General features: G+C 48.1%; 1 protein-coding gene across 5 annotated transcripts in view; it reads left to right on the top strand.

Annotated features, from left to right (window-relative positions):
- Positions 1-14649, top strand: part of PLEKHG4 (pleckstrin homology and RhoGEF domain containing G4) — an 84696-nt gene that overhangs the window by 54533 nt on the left and 15514 nt on the right. For all 5 annotated transcript variants that reach the window (XM_084215216.1, XM_084215215.1, XM_084215214.1 and 2 more), the window contains 3 exons: positions 464-602; positions 2913-3035; positions 3541-3732. In XM_084215216.1, coding sequence (XP_084071342.1) covers positions 464-602; positions 2913-3035; positions 3541-3732 — 454 coding nt within the window. The remainder of the gene's footprint in view (positions 1-463; positions 603-2912; positions 3036-3540; positions 3733-14649) is intronic.

The following is a 14649-nucleotide window of genomic DNA, read 5'->3' as shown; positions in this document are numbered from 1 at the left end:
GAAATCCTGAGAGTAAGTGGGGCATCAGGCACTTAATATTGTTGTTGTCATTCAGGAGAGATTTGCTTACTAGTGGTGGCTTATTTACTTAATTAAATTCAAATGGTGGTTTTAGACACTGAAACTGCTTGACCCTGTGTTTTGTGAAAATCCATTGATGCAATGATTTGTGTTTATGAAAAGCTGAAAGTGTAAGAAATCTGGTAAATCTTGCAGGGAGCCTGGCTGGGAGGAGATGCTCTTGTCCTTCCTGCCAGGTTATCTGCATTGAGGTCAGAGTGGTGAATCATGGTAATGTGCAAGGAGCAGCAATATTCTCTCCTGTTCTCCATATGGAGATAGCCTGTGTGGGTCCCACGGGGAGGATGACTGGAGTGCTGTTGTTGGCCAGGTTGTGTTTGCATGAAGTGCTAGGGGAAGGACCTAATGCAAAACCCTTGACCAGAGCTGTGTCCCCTTGCAGAGATGCACTCGATGCTGCCAGCGTGCTTTATAATCAAGTTGATGAGGGCGTTCACCGCCTGGTGATGCTGTCAAACAAGCGCATCCAGGAACTGGAGCTGGTGATGGAGTTCGAGAAAGTGGAAGAGTGTTTTAAGGAGGTAAGGCCTACCTGTCAGTTCCAGTGGCTGCTGCCCTCTGACTGTGTTCCACAGCAGGTACTGGGCCTGTTGATCTGTTGTGTGAAGGTGTACAGTGATGCTTGATGCTTAAAAAGAACAAGTGAACATAAGATTGAGATAGAGTTTCAGCAATGCTGAGAATCAAGCCACTTATTTCCCTGGTATCTCTTGATATCAAGTGAAAGTCCCTCGGCTTCTCTCTAGGTGTGGCTTAGTCAAACCTCATTAAAATCTGTGAAGTGGCTCATAGGTAAGCCATACACTTGGAGGTTGGGTGTCTTTTTTGAGCCTCTCAGCGAGGCTGTTGATGAAATATTCTTCATACTTCACTTGAAAAGCAGCAGAGTGATGTCAACAAGCTGATAAGTCTGTGTGTCCCCTTTGGGCTGTAGCTCCTGCAGGGTCTCCTGACACCCTGTTGCAGAATATCCCTGCCCCACGCTGGCTGCCCATCCCTGTCGTGTACTCTTTTGTTTAGATTCCTGTGCTGTTCTCAGGTCCCTGATATCTGATAAGGCCAGGCACACTCCTTCTCCTCTGGGTGCAGCCCTCTCTACAGGCTCCCGGAAGGGAACAGCTTCTTGTCCTTAGCCCAAGAGCCATAGTCAACCTCCCACCCTCTGCACTTCCGTGGGACCTTCAATTTCCCTTCATTTAGTGCTTGTTGAAACTCTTCACAGCCATGGGATAACTGAAGCAAACAGGCACTGACTTTCAGAAAGACCGTGGAAACCTGGAGCCATGTTGATAGAAGACCTCCAAAAGTCATAAAGTGGCTCAGGTTTGAGCATCCTCCAAGAGCTGATCAGTCCTTTCAGTGTTGCAGATCCCAGATGTTCCATGTTGAACTCAACACTGAGATTATGGAGTTGCATGGTTTCCTGTGCTGTAACTCATCAACAATGAGAAGTTTGTGTCCTTAAAAATCATGATTAGGATCAGTTTCACTACTGCTGTTCTGGGATTCTGGGCTCCTCTCCTCTAGTGGGAACTGGATTTGCAAAGGAGGCTGCAGCCTAGCTAGTGTTTTCACAGGCCAAGGTGGATCCAGGAGTTTTAATGACTTCCCATTTGCAGGTAGACACTGGGGCGCCATGCAGGATGTGCTCGGGACAAGAAGTGTGTTGCAAGAACGTGGTAGAGACTCTTGTTAAACACACAGGTTCCTAATACCAAACAGAAATGAAAAAAGGCACAAAAGCAAGCACTGCAACCTGTTTCTGCTTTAAGCTGAACTTTATTTTTTTGTTGAATTGAGTAACACTCAACTGCTCCTGGGTTACTTTGCTTGTAGATCACCAGTGATGGCAGGAGCTGCTCCTGCTGTTAAACCTGCCTGGGAGTTCTAGGCAGCAGCAGTGTGCCTCTCTGCAGTACTGGCAACTCACCGCCATCTCTTCCTCTTGCCAGTGGACTTGCTCCTTGTAACCTTCTCACAGTCCACAAAACTAGGAGTTTGTCCTTGACTATGGGGTTGAGTTGGGATATGGATTCAGGTGACATAGGAAAACAGGATGCGTGGGCGTTAGGAAGCACTTAGTCTGTCCCTTCCCCCAGGTGCACCTATGCCTGGAGCATTGCAGACAAGTTTACCAGCCTGTTTTTAAAACCTAGTGATGATGGAGCTCCTGTGTTATCCTGCCTGACCTCCTATGACTGCTTTGCTCTTAGGATGCTCTTGTTAGTCAGTCCTCTACCCCTCTTTGAGGATATGGGCTGATAACTGCAGCAGTAGCTGGGCTCCACTGACGAACATGGAGTTGCTGCTCAGCTTTGTGGAGAGCTGCCTCCAGAAAACCGGTAGCTGAGAGTCCCAGAGAACCATGAAACATTGCCGATGGGGAGAATCCATCAATACATTTACACTGACATGGTTGATGTCCCGCCAGTCAGAAAAGAGAAGTGATGTAGGAAATCTGGCAGCAAGGAGATTTGATCCCAGTTGGGGGTAACAATAATAGGAATGTCAGGCCAGTGTGCAAGTTGCAGAGCTTGCTTTAGACCATGGCTCACCCAAAACAGAGCCCAAGCAGCCACTTGCCCTGTTTATGCCTAAGGCTAGTGAGCAATAGCAGAGCTTTTCAATTACTCTGTAACCTGAAGTGGAAAAACTGAGCAGGAGGCTCAGATTGAAATGCTGGATCTGGGGGGGAGAAGTCTACACGCATTCTTTCCAATAATGAGATGACCAGCATTATGAGAGCAGTTCCTTGCTCTTTCCACATAAAGGCCTATGTTGGTGAGTAGCACACGGTGACTAACAAGCAGGGATTATCCCTTTCCTTCTAGGTCAGCAGTTGGATTGAGAATGTTGGCAGAAAACGGCTAAAGGAAACTGTCAACCTGGATGATTCTTTGGAGATGCTGCTTCAAGCACAAAAGCAGTTCAAGGAGTTTGATCTTGTTGCCAGTGTAAGTGTTGTCAGATTGGAAAATTATTTTCTCCAGCATCTGAGTTGGTAGCATGTGTGTCTGTATGTGCTCAGCCAAACACATGGTGCTAAGAGGGTTCATCACCAAAGTGTGTGTCATTCCCTCTCACTGCATAGTTTCCCTGCTCTCCTTTTGCAGACAAAGCCACCAGCTCAACACTTAGTAGATGGCATTTACCAGTCTTGGGGGAAATAACTATTGGGCTGAAAGATGGATTTTTTTGTTCCTCCTTTGATGTGCTTATAACACTGCCTTTTTCTGATCCTGTCTGAGCCTTGGTCTTGCTGTATAGGCCTTTACAAGCTGCTGTGTGACAAGTGTAAATCATAAGAGATCAGGCTTCAAAGTTCTGCTGTAAACCCCTGCTCGTGTGATTTAAACCTTAAAAACCGGTCTAGTTAGCCCTAGCTGTTAATGGCCTTGAAGACTACTTACTGTTGATTCCAGCTCTTTATCCTCATAAGCAATTCCTTTTTGTTTTCAGGAATATTGCAAAAGGGGACAGGAAGCATTAAAGAAGATGAATCAATGGGAAGACCTTTCCTTTGTGGATGTGCATTCTTACAGGGTCAAGCTGCAGAGCTACGAAGATGAGCTGGAGGAGTTCTGCACCCAGCTGGATGAAACAAGGCACCGAGTCTGTGAAACAGTCAGGCTTTATGAATTCTTTGACAAGGTAAGGCAAGGCATCTGCTGCACAGAGGAGGGTGTAAAAAGTCTGCTTGGACTCAGTCCAGTGCTAGATTGTTTATGAAAGGTGTGAAATGTAGTGTTTGCTCCATCAGGGAGCTGGATCTATAAACTGCTTTAGTCCCCTCATGCTCATGTGTCTGCAATGATTTTTTCAAGTCAGTATGTGGGAGAAGGGGTGGGTGTGTCTTCCAGAAAATGTCCACATCTGTTAAGCATAGAGGTTTTCTGTTCTCTGAGCTGGAGCTTTTTAACCCCTTTCATGGCAACAGTGGGCAGAAGGATTATGGCAGTGCTGGCTCTGATGACAAGGCCAGAGATGGGCTGATTGTGTCCAGGCCTGGCCACCATTCCAGGGTAGGCTGCCTGCATTTTCCTGCTATATCCTTACACACTGGCCAGTTCAGCCTGTTGACCCATCAGGAGTAGCACTCTTCTTGTCAGTCCTAAATACAGTCCAACTCCTCCCATGTAGAGGCCTGCATGAGGAAAGGGATCACCAGAATGGAGAACTGGGAAGTGTGGCTGAGGGAACAAGGGATCCCTGGATCATCACAGGGATTTGGGAAGCAGGAGGACAGGATGTGTGTGGTGACGGTGCTGAGTACCTGACTGTCCCACCTGTTTGGTTTAGTGCAAACGCACCCATTTAGCAGATCTGCAGTTGAATTTGGTGTTCTTTAATTTCTAAAGTTGCAGATGAAAAAGCAGTAGGATTTTCTAAGTGCATTTTAAAATACAACTTCGGCAAGAACAGAAAGCCAGGGAGCCTGTGCTCCATTTATTCCACACTTGTACAAACATTGGGTATTGAAGTTCTCAAATTCCAGAAAGAATAGACGCTAAAAGTTAAGCTGTACCAGATGTAGGTGCCACTTAGTTGCTGTCTCTGAGCTGCCTTGGCAGCCAGAAGTGCTCAGGGGAGGAGGGAGGAAATTCAGCTAAACATGAAAACATGGAAAAGCATCCTGTGTGAGGCAGGAAAGTGGAGAAAGCAGCCCAGAACACTGCTGTCAGGGCAATGAGGATTGAGTTTGTTTGGTCTGCAGGTCTGCTCTGGCTCATCTCTGCAGTTTGCTGTGCAGGTGGGGGACCCTCTTGCTGTGGAAATATGTAATTTTTTTTTCACCCCATTGGAGAGGGAATTGCCTCCTGTGCCATTGGAGAATGGCAAGAACCTGTGCTTTTCTACCTCACTGAACAGAGATGTTCAGGGGCTGCTCTGGTACTTGAACACCCCTTGCCCTCATGGGGGATCCTGGGAAGGGTTTTCTCATGTTTTTTCTGAAAAATTGAGGCACACAAAAGCACCAAGCCTTGTTTGGCATACTGACAATTCTGCAGCCAAGCCAAACATTGGTTGTATGTGAACCCTTCCAGCCAGAGCTGGAAGTCTCTGGAGCACAAATGTGGACTGTAGCACATGATCATAGAACCAAACAATGGTTTGAGCTTGAAGGGATTTTAAAGGAATCATCCAGTTCCAACTTCCCTGCTACAGGCTGGGATGCCACCCACTAGACCAGGTTGCTAGAAGGCCCCATCCTGGCCTTGAACACTTACAGGGATGGGGCAACCACAACTTCTCTGGACAACCTGTGCCAGGCCCTCACCACCCTCACAGGGAAGAATTTCTTCCTAATATCCAATCTAATCCTGCCCTCTGTCAGTTTGAAGCTGTTCTCTCTTCTCCTGTCATTCCATGTCCTTGTCCAAAGTCCCTCTCCAGCTCTCTTGGAGCCTCTTCAGGTTCTGCTTGTGTTCTAAGGTCTCCCCAAAGCTTCCAGGCTGCTCGATGCTCTGTTCTGGCATGGAAGTTACATTGTGCTGGTAGCTCTTGGGCTGCCAGGATAGTTGGACATGACTCTATAGCAGTGTGTTCCTCCACAGCTTTAAAGCCTTTTCAGAGCCTGAATCATTTCTGGGGACACAAATGCTACATAGACCCCAACAGTGGCCCATTGCAGCTTTTTTGGTGGATGAAAACTCCAGGATGCAGTCCTTGGCAGCAGCAGCAGCCCTCTTGGTTGTGCCTTTCATGCATGCTGCATGGCCCCAGTGAAAACAAAATTATAGTGTCACAGTGTGTTTTCACACGGCTTTGTGTGGAGGAGAGGCAGCTGGCTCAGGGAGGGAAGAGGATTTTGATCTCACTGGTTTCAGTAGAGTTATAAACAATTCTGGTGGTGTAAATATACTATGTGGGTATTGTGAACCAGAGGCCAACTGAAACAAGGAGTGTAGGGGGATACATCCTGCAGCTGTAGGATCAGTGCAGAAATTGCTGCACAGCATGAAAGTTCTTTCAGTGCCTATGAGTTTGATCTTGATCTCCAGAATGCTTTCTTACCTTCCCAAAGCAAAGTTAGTGGTGTGGTCTGAGAGGTGGGCGATAAGCAGAAGATCTTATCTAAACTGATTCCATTCTCTTCTGATACTGAGCTGCTTTTGACCTTCCTGCATTGATCTTGTCAGTGCCTGCTTAACTCCCTTCTCTCTTCTCTAATATCTGAGGGCATATCGACAGCAGGAGTCTGCAATAAGCAATGTCCTTGATATTCCTTCTCATAAAGAGCCTGCCGAGTGCCAAACCCCAGGATTTGGGGAAGAAGCCCAAGGACGCGTAAGCAATGTACACTATGGAAATGAGCTGGCAAGCTCAGCTCTCCAAACATCTCAGCATGTGCCAAGGGAGTGGAGCACCCACCACAGGGATCATGGTGTTCCTCCCTCATGTACCTCACTGCCTGCTGGGAATGGCAGGCTCTGTTCTGCTGGCCCTCCTGCATGTGGTGGGCAAGTGTTCTCTAGGGCACTGCCTGTGGCTGCCGGACAGGCCGTGGGACACAACAACATAACCCCATATGCCCCATCAAGATGCTGTACTCATTTTTTTCACTGCTTGGCAGTTCCTGAAGGCCTGTCAGAACTCCTTGCAATGAGGCAGGCTGAGCTGGGCCAGACCACATGGAGCTTGCACATGGGCTGGCAGGGTTCCCTCCCCAAAGACATGACCGTGCCAAGCTGGATGTTTCCATTTGTCCCCGCTTCCTTTGTGGCAGGAGCCCTTGGTGCCTGACAGGGGGGTGCATGATGGTTGGGCTGAGGCAGGAGGAGCAGTGAAGGAAGCTGCTTTCCCCACCTCTGACTGTGGGCTGGAGGATTGTTTTTCAGTACCACAAAGTCAGTGTGGGTATATTTGGGGTCCTGCCACCTCCCTGTGGCTTCAAGCCTGGTTTGGCCACTCTCCCTTGTTTACTCAGTTTCAAGACTGCTCTGGGATCTGGCACCATACAGTGCTTTGGGGAAAAACTGGGCAGCTGAACAAGCAATGGTATGGATCATGCACCAAAAGCATCGGTATCTGTTTTGTTCTGGGGTTCCTGCAGGATGGTCCCCAGTATCCTTTTCTCTTGCTCTCTATCCTGGCTTCACAATAACACTGCCATAGGTACACCATCAAGACCAGCAGCAGCCCCAGCAAGTCTTCCTCTCCTTGTTTATCTCATTAGCCTTCGTATTTTTTCCTTTCTCAAGCTCTCTTTGGGTGAATTATTTCCCAGAACACTCTTATATCCCATGCTGTTGACTTTACCATAAGTGAAGTGCAGGTTACCTGGACCGCATGTTTGAAATGGCCCATGTGAGAGCCATGTGCCCTGTCAGGACTGAGCACATTACTTGCAGCATGTCCAGTGAGCCAGAGCATACAGGACAGTCTCTACCAAGTCTGGGATGACAACCAGTCCTGCTGAAGGTCAGGAGGGAAGGTGCATGATCCTTGCTGGCACAAGTGGAAGAAAGCACTGACCCAACCAGAAGGGGCAGTGTCCCATCGAAGGCACAGCACCTGCATACCCTGTGGCCGTGTGGTGATGTGGTGCCCAGAGCTGAACTGCCTGTATCATTACAGGAGGGCCTGAGGCAGCTCCAGGGGCTTTTTCCTGCTTCTCGGGATGTTGTGCAAGATGGTGCCTTACTGGTGCTCAGGGAAAGTGTGGTCATTGCCCTGCCATAGCTTGTGAGTCTCCTGCAGCTTGAGACCTTGCCTTATGTTTGCTTTCTGAGGGAAGTTATTCAGCTTCAGTTCTCACTGCTGAGGATTGTTGAGGTGGGTTGAGAAATGGTAGGGTTTCCCATTTCTTGGGATTTCTTAGGGCTCTGTTCCACAAGCAATTCCTTCAGTGGTGTTCTCTGTCTGTTTCCCTTGGATCTTTTCCCTCAAAGGACCCCTGACCATCAGCCTTGGCTGATTCTTGTTCCTCAGTTGTCTTTTTTTTTGCTACACTCAAGGAGCTGCTGCTTCTGACTTCTGCTTGGAGTGGGCAGAATATTGCCCAGCCCCTCTCCATCTGTGTTTACATCTCCAGGAATGGGTTACCTGTGCTTCTGGATGGACCTGCCCCCACAGTGGGTTCTTCTGTGCTCTCCTCCTCAGCAACATTGTTCTTTGTGGCTTAGGAAACAAAGCCTTTGGCAAGTGAAGGAGGTGCCTGCCCTTCCTGGGGGAGGGCCAGCTGGCCTGCATTTGATTATGGCAGTGCCTCCTCATCCCTCCCCATTGTCCTTGCTGCTGTAGGAATGCCAGCCTTTTTGCGCTCCATCCCGTGAGCAAGTGTTGCTACTCTGGGGCCCACAGAGGGGCCGGGGCCCTTCTTCCCATCGCTCTCTCCTCTCTGCACATCTCCATGCACCTTTCCCTCCAAGTCACAGTCACCCCATCCCCGCTCCAGCAGCGGACGGACGCAGCAAACCCTCCTGTAAGTACCAAGTGTGTGGTGGCCCGGCTGACGTGTGAGCTGTATTGATATTGTTTGGAAACAATGTAGAGAAGGCTTTTCACTCGGTTGCTTGTGCGTGTCTGCGTGCATCCAGGGTGAATCAGAGCGCTTTGTGTGCGGCTTTTGTGCGCTCAGACAGAACCCCGTGGGCTGTGGGCATCTTTGCATGGTCCCTCTGAATCCCAGGGCTGCGCTGTCTGTAGTAGAGCAGTGCAAGTCCCTCTTTCTCTTTATTAGAAGTTATTGCAAGATCGTTTCAGTGGGCATAATTTCCCTGCAGCTAGAAGTTGCTGCAGGGGCTGGGTGCTGCAGACGGACTGGATATATGTGCAGGGCAGGTGGTACCTCTCAGCCTCCAGGAGTTCTGTCAGATGTTGTGGACAGCACAGGAAGGGGCTGCTCTCCTGGACTGTTCCAAGGTTTGCTGGGTTCCTGCCCCCCAGGTGACTGAAACCTGCTGGCACAGCACTCCCAGCTTTCAGAGATGGATCTGATCTTAGATTTGTCAGCAATCCAGAGTATGCTAAATAAGTTGTCTTCCACAAATGTTATCTCTGACTTCTCCCCAAAAGTTTCAGAACAGAGACCTGCTGATACCTTGTTTTCTGCTGTGTTTCATTTCTGATTATGTACCAGATAGGATTTTGCAGATGATCTTTTTGAGGGAAAAAAGTCCCTTCAGGTGATAAATTATTGATTTTTTTTTTTTCTGTTAGCCTTTGATGAAAAAAGGAGGTTTGTGAATGCTGATCTGTGGGAAGCTGGAAAGGATCCTGGCGTCTGCAACCTGAAAGTGTGATTTTTTTGTAGCAGGCTGTTTGGCACAGTTTGAGAAGTAATTTTACTGAAAGGGTGCTATGATTCCCTGCTCTGGGAATGTGCTTGGACAAGAGTAGAACTTAGCACCAAAGTGGAAAAAAAGACATTTGATGTATCCTTACTGTAGCATACTTACTGTAAACAGAGACATAGGTCCCTGTTCCATGATGCTGCCAGCAGTTCTGCCCAGGTCAGAACATGGTTTTACCCCACAGCAGCTTGGAGCAAATGAGATTTTGCTGTGGTTTGTAATAAAGTTCCTGGGACTTAACATGCACTATTCTCTCTACACCTCTGTGCTGTTCTGGGGATGGTCTGCCTAACATTCCCAAATAACAGTTTTGATCTTGTTACTGAGGCAAGTTCTCAGGATGTTGAAAGGAGATCCAAAAGGCATGGGAGAGGAATGGTTACTGTGCTGTTTTCGGGGAAGCCACTGTTGTCTGGCTTCAGCATTGTCTGACAGCAGCTGTCTCATCTCTCTTTCTCTCTCCTTCCTCAGTTATGCCTGTAAAGTCGTGCCCCTAGACAGACACCTAGTTTGATTTGTTCTCCTATTTCAGGGGTGTTCTTTTTCATGCACAGCCTGGAGCAGTTGGGGAAATGAGCCTCAAGGAAAATCGATCCTCTGGCAGAGTTCATGCAAGGTTAATGCGTGAAATTTCTCCCCTCTCCTTCCTGCCAGGTTTTTGCTGGAGAAATCTTCCTGCACGGTTAAAAAGAGTCTAGTGTTTACTTTCCTATCAAAGTGTATTCATGCATTAGAAAGTTTCTGCTTTGCCTTGGAGATAGCCCTCTTGTACAAACAAGAAGTCCTGAACACATAAATCTGATCTGTTACAGACAGATTTTTCTGTCTTGCAAAATTAGTGATTTGGAAACTCTTCTGTCTTACGAAGTCTTCAGTAAATCACTGCTAGCTACTGGTGCTAGAGTTATTTTCTGCTATGTTTCACCAAAAACTGTATGGTCAATTGGGCAGTACAGCAGTAGCCCTGACAAGCTCTGTGGCAGGAGGTAAAATCTAAATAGTAGTTAGCACCAGCACTCAGGGCTCCTTTCTGGTTGCACAACACACGTGTGAGACTCATTTGTCCCTCAGTGTTACAGGGCAGCAGCAGTGAATTAATTAGGTTTTTGTCATGTGCTAAATCCAAGCACAATTTGCAGTTGAAGGTGAGAGGTTCTTGGGTTAAGACGCTTTTGAGCACCTGTTCCAGCACCTCAGGCAATACTTTGGTGCAGAACGAGGTCTGTGATGTGTTTGTGACATCTGCAGAGAGGTAAAGCCTTGATTCCTCTGGGGTCCTTCTCCCTTCTACTGTGCTGGCCAAATTCACCTTGGTGGAGGACACGGCAGGAAGACGAGTCTGAGGGAGTCAGCCAGTGTGTAGCCTATGCTGGGATGTAGGGTATTTGCCCTTCATGTGCCTTCCCTGATCCAAGGAATGCCAGCATGTTCTGCCACTGCATGTATGCAGGGAGTAATGCCTGACATGCTGAAACCACCTTCAGCCTTGATTGTCAGAGCACCTCTGTGTAAAAATTCCATGGTGTCCTTGGCTGCCATGAGCATAAATTGACAGTTATGTGAAAGACTTGGGCCTCTGTGAGGTGTGTTCAAATCTCCTGCAGGAACACCACACTGGGAGCCAGTCAGTCATGACAGGGAAACAGCATTTCCACCCAGCAGGTTTAGGGATTTCTCAGCTCACATTGGAGCTGAGGTGTGAGGGGAATGTGTTTTCTTAAGGTGTGAGATCTGATGCCAGCAGAGATCTCCCTTCAGCTGGGCCCAGCCTTGTGCATGTATGCAGTGTAAAGTTTGGGTACTTTTTACCCCTCTAATCTAGGGATAGAAGCTGCACAGGGTGACAGATTTTCTGAATTTTTGTGTGCTGGCATCCATCTGGATGCTCGGATCCTCCTGGAGACTGGAATTCCCTTTAGTCATGGGAGTTAAATAGATCTGTTCAAGCAATCTGGTCATGAAACTCCCCTCAGTGTACAGATGGAACTGAAGCGCACAATGGCTCAATCTGCATATCAAAGCCTGGACATATGGACAGGGTTCTCCCAAACAACTGCTGCCTCTGATGAGGCTCCTCCGGCTGCTCTGCAGGGCCTTGCACCCTCCAAGTGCATCTTGCTGTGCTCTTAAAACAAGGAGCTGTTTCCAGCGTTGTCAGTTCCCCTGTGGAGGAGAGATCCAGTAAACGTGCTGGGTGTCTAGATCCAGTTCCAGCTCCACATCTCCGGGGGCACAAGCACCCAAAGTGCAGTGCAGAGAGATCCCAACACATCATGTTATAGTTAAGCAGAGTTTGGCTCAGCTTGTCACAAGGGAAAGGATGTGAAATGAAGACTACAGAGAAAGCACCCATTTTCTCCATGCAGGCCCAAGGGTATACTGGAGGTTTTGCAATCCCCAGCATGGAGCATGAGGAACATCATTAAAAGAGAGCCAGGGCAGAGGGGAGACACCCACCACAGTCCAGTCTGTCCACACTTGCCTGTGGGGTGCTATTAAAGTGGGGCATTTGAACAGCGTGATGATGTGACTGTCAGGACAGATGTAAAAGCAAAGCATGCAAAAAACCTTTGGAGGTGACATTAGTCTCTGAAGGGATAATTTGTTGCTGTTGTGCAAGTTGCCAGCTCCAGCTATGGTGACTCACGCATCTTGCTGTTGCTTGATCTTGAGCTTGGCTGGTAGCATGAGGCTCTTGGCTCACTGGTGAACAAAGCTGCTGAAAAAATGGGCAGTGCCTCAGATGTGAAGAGGCTGGTTTGCAGCAAAGGCAAACATTGAAGTTTCTGGTTTTACTGGGAGCAAACTTTGCCCCTGATCCTCTGGACTTGGGAGCTTTTAAATGTTGAGGAAATCTCTATAGTGAGACAGAAAAAGGAAAGTAGGGGGCAGAATAATCAGTGCAGAATCCACCCAAAGCTACAGTCATGAGAAACTCTGGAGCTTTGAGGAAAGCAGATCTGCCACTTGCTGCCCAGCTACCTAGGGAGTAATTTTATACGTGCACAGTCAAGTAAATATACGCATGCATGTCATATATATGTACGTGTGTGTCTGTACATAGATGTATGGTGAAACTGGCACAGGCTGCTCTTGTGGAATCTCAGAGTTGCTCTGAAGCAGGGGTTATTGTAGCTGCTCATGATTCATCAGGTGAGTCACCCTATTTCTAATTGACCCCCTGGGTGCTGCCTGGCAGTGGCAGCAGTTAGAGAAGAGAAGGAAAAGCACGTGTCCTGCACGACAGCTCCAGCACAGTGAGCCACATTTGCCCTTTGGGTCCTCGTGCTGTCGTCAAGAGAGCAGAAATCATGTGCAATCTTATTTTAGCCAATTATATTCTCCTGTAATTAGGCTCTCCTGGGCTTGTCATGCCTGGCTGCCCAGAGGGCAAACGGAGGGAGTTTTGAGCTCTGTTCAAGAGTGCTGCTGCAAGAGGACGTCCAAGCACGTTGCTCTAATGAGCAGCCTTTGATGGTACATGGACTGTGGCATGCCCAGACCAACCCTGACAGGTGCTGCTTCTCTGACCCCTTGTTGTTCTTTCCTGCCCAGCTGTGGGCATCTGCTTGTTCTCCTTTCTTATGCTTAAATCCAAGGAGTTTCTAGTTTGTGCTCATCTCTCATCCTTTGCCCTCCCACAGCGTTTGTACAGCGGCTGGCACTTGGTAACTGGCAGAAATGCAAATACAGAATTTAAAGTTTATTTTCCTTAGCAGCTAGTTTTAAGCAAACTAAAGATTTAAGTGGTCTGTTCTCCCTTGGAGGAGGGCAGGCTGTCTGAGCTACACAGCAACTCAGAAATAGTTTAGCTCTTCATTTCAAGAGCATGAGTCTTTTTCTTAGTCTTTAAAGCTGAGCTTTTACCAGCTACATCCCATGTAGGGCACAGTTTTGATTAGTTTGGTTTGTGCTGCTAATGAATCACAGACAGGGCTGCAAATGTAGTTTGAAAAAGTTGACTGCTACAGAAGGATAGGAGAGTAACAGCAAACCTCCGCATAGAGAAGGGATTGCTTCTAACTTGGTGGCTTTGCTGAAATGCTTGTCCTCTGAAATTACATGGTTTCTTGTGTGTGAGTGGAGCTGCCTGCTCATGGAGCCACAGATCTTGGTAGAAGTGAGCAGGGGCTTTGTCTCTTAAGAGATGTGGAAAAAGCATCACAATGTCTAGGAGGGATCAGTGTTTGCTCCATAGCTCTTATATGTTGGGTGGTGGTTTACTTTGCATTTTGCTTGAATTTGGGGTCAGTTGGAATGCTTTCTCTCCCTGTTTTTTGCACTGTGGAGGGGTATCTGGCTTGTGCCCAGTCAGTGTGTTCTCTGCACACTTCAGTAGTTCTCGTGTGAAGCACAGCACCTTCCCCCTCTGCCTTGTCTCTGGTTACCAGGCCCCCCAATCTGGTATTTAGGCTAGCAGCATTTGCTTGTGAATAATCAGAGCTGAGACGATGCACTGAAGCAGGGGCCCTACCTCAGTCTGGCTGTAGGGGATAATGTACAGCACAGAGCTGGGCACAGCCAGGGTATGGACTCCCTCTGGACAGATGGGAAGGTAGGGATGAAGTCTGCTTTTAACCAACAGCTAGACTTGCCAAGAGAACATCTGCAGATCCTGAAGTCTTGCTCTTTTCCCTGCTCCTTTCTTCATGGGTGCTGTTAGCACTGGTAGGTGAGAGCCTGAGAAAAGCCTAAGGCAGATCCAAGTGTGTGGTGAGCTGACCACTTTCTGCTGAAGCTGCTTGGTCTCTGAGTTAGGCTTGTCACCATTTGCCAGCTGACAGTTCTTGTGGTGAGTGAGGTAAGCCTGGGTAATTTTGCTTTCAGTATATTTTGATGTAAAATAGCTTTTTAATCGTGGTCCTTCTGAACTGTCAGCATATAAAGGAGTCTCCAGCCATGCGTCCCTGCTAACAGTGTGCATGCAGCAGCCTGTGACAAGGGACATGCCAGTGCTGTGAGCAGGAGTCACTTCTCAAATCAACCTAAAGCCATGTTGGACTTTAGAGGGAATAAGCCCAACTGAGCATCTGTAATGACAGTAGCATTTTCTTGCAATAGAGCTGCATTTCCTTTGGAATGGTGTTCTGGTGAGTCCCTGTCACTCTTTACCCCTGTGCTGGGATTGTTGCAGTCTGTGTCTGAGCTCCACTTGGGTCAGTACCAAGGCCATGGGTGGCCAGCAGAGCAGGGCAGCTGCAGGACTCAGTGCCTTTGTGATACCCTGCATAGCTCTTGGGAAGTGCTTTGTTTAGCTCACAGCAGTACCTGT

This window comes from Fringilla coelebs (assembly GCF_963513975.1).
Source record: "Fringilla coelebs genome assembly, chromosome: 14".
NCBI classification, from domain to species: Eukaryota; Metazoa; Chordata; class Aves; order Passeriformes; family Fringillidae; genus Fringilla; species Fringilla coelebs.
Note: the sequence above shows the minus strand (reverse complement) of the source record. Positions and strands in the feature narration are given on the sequence as shown.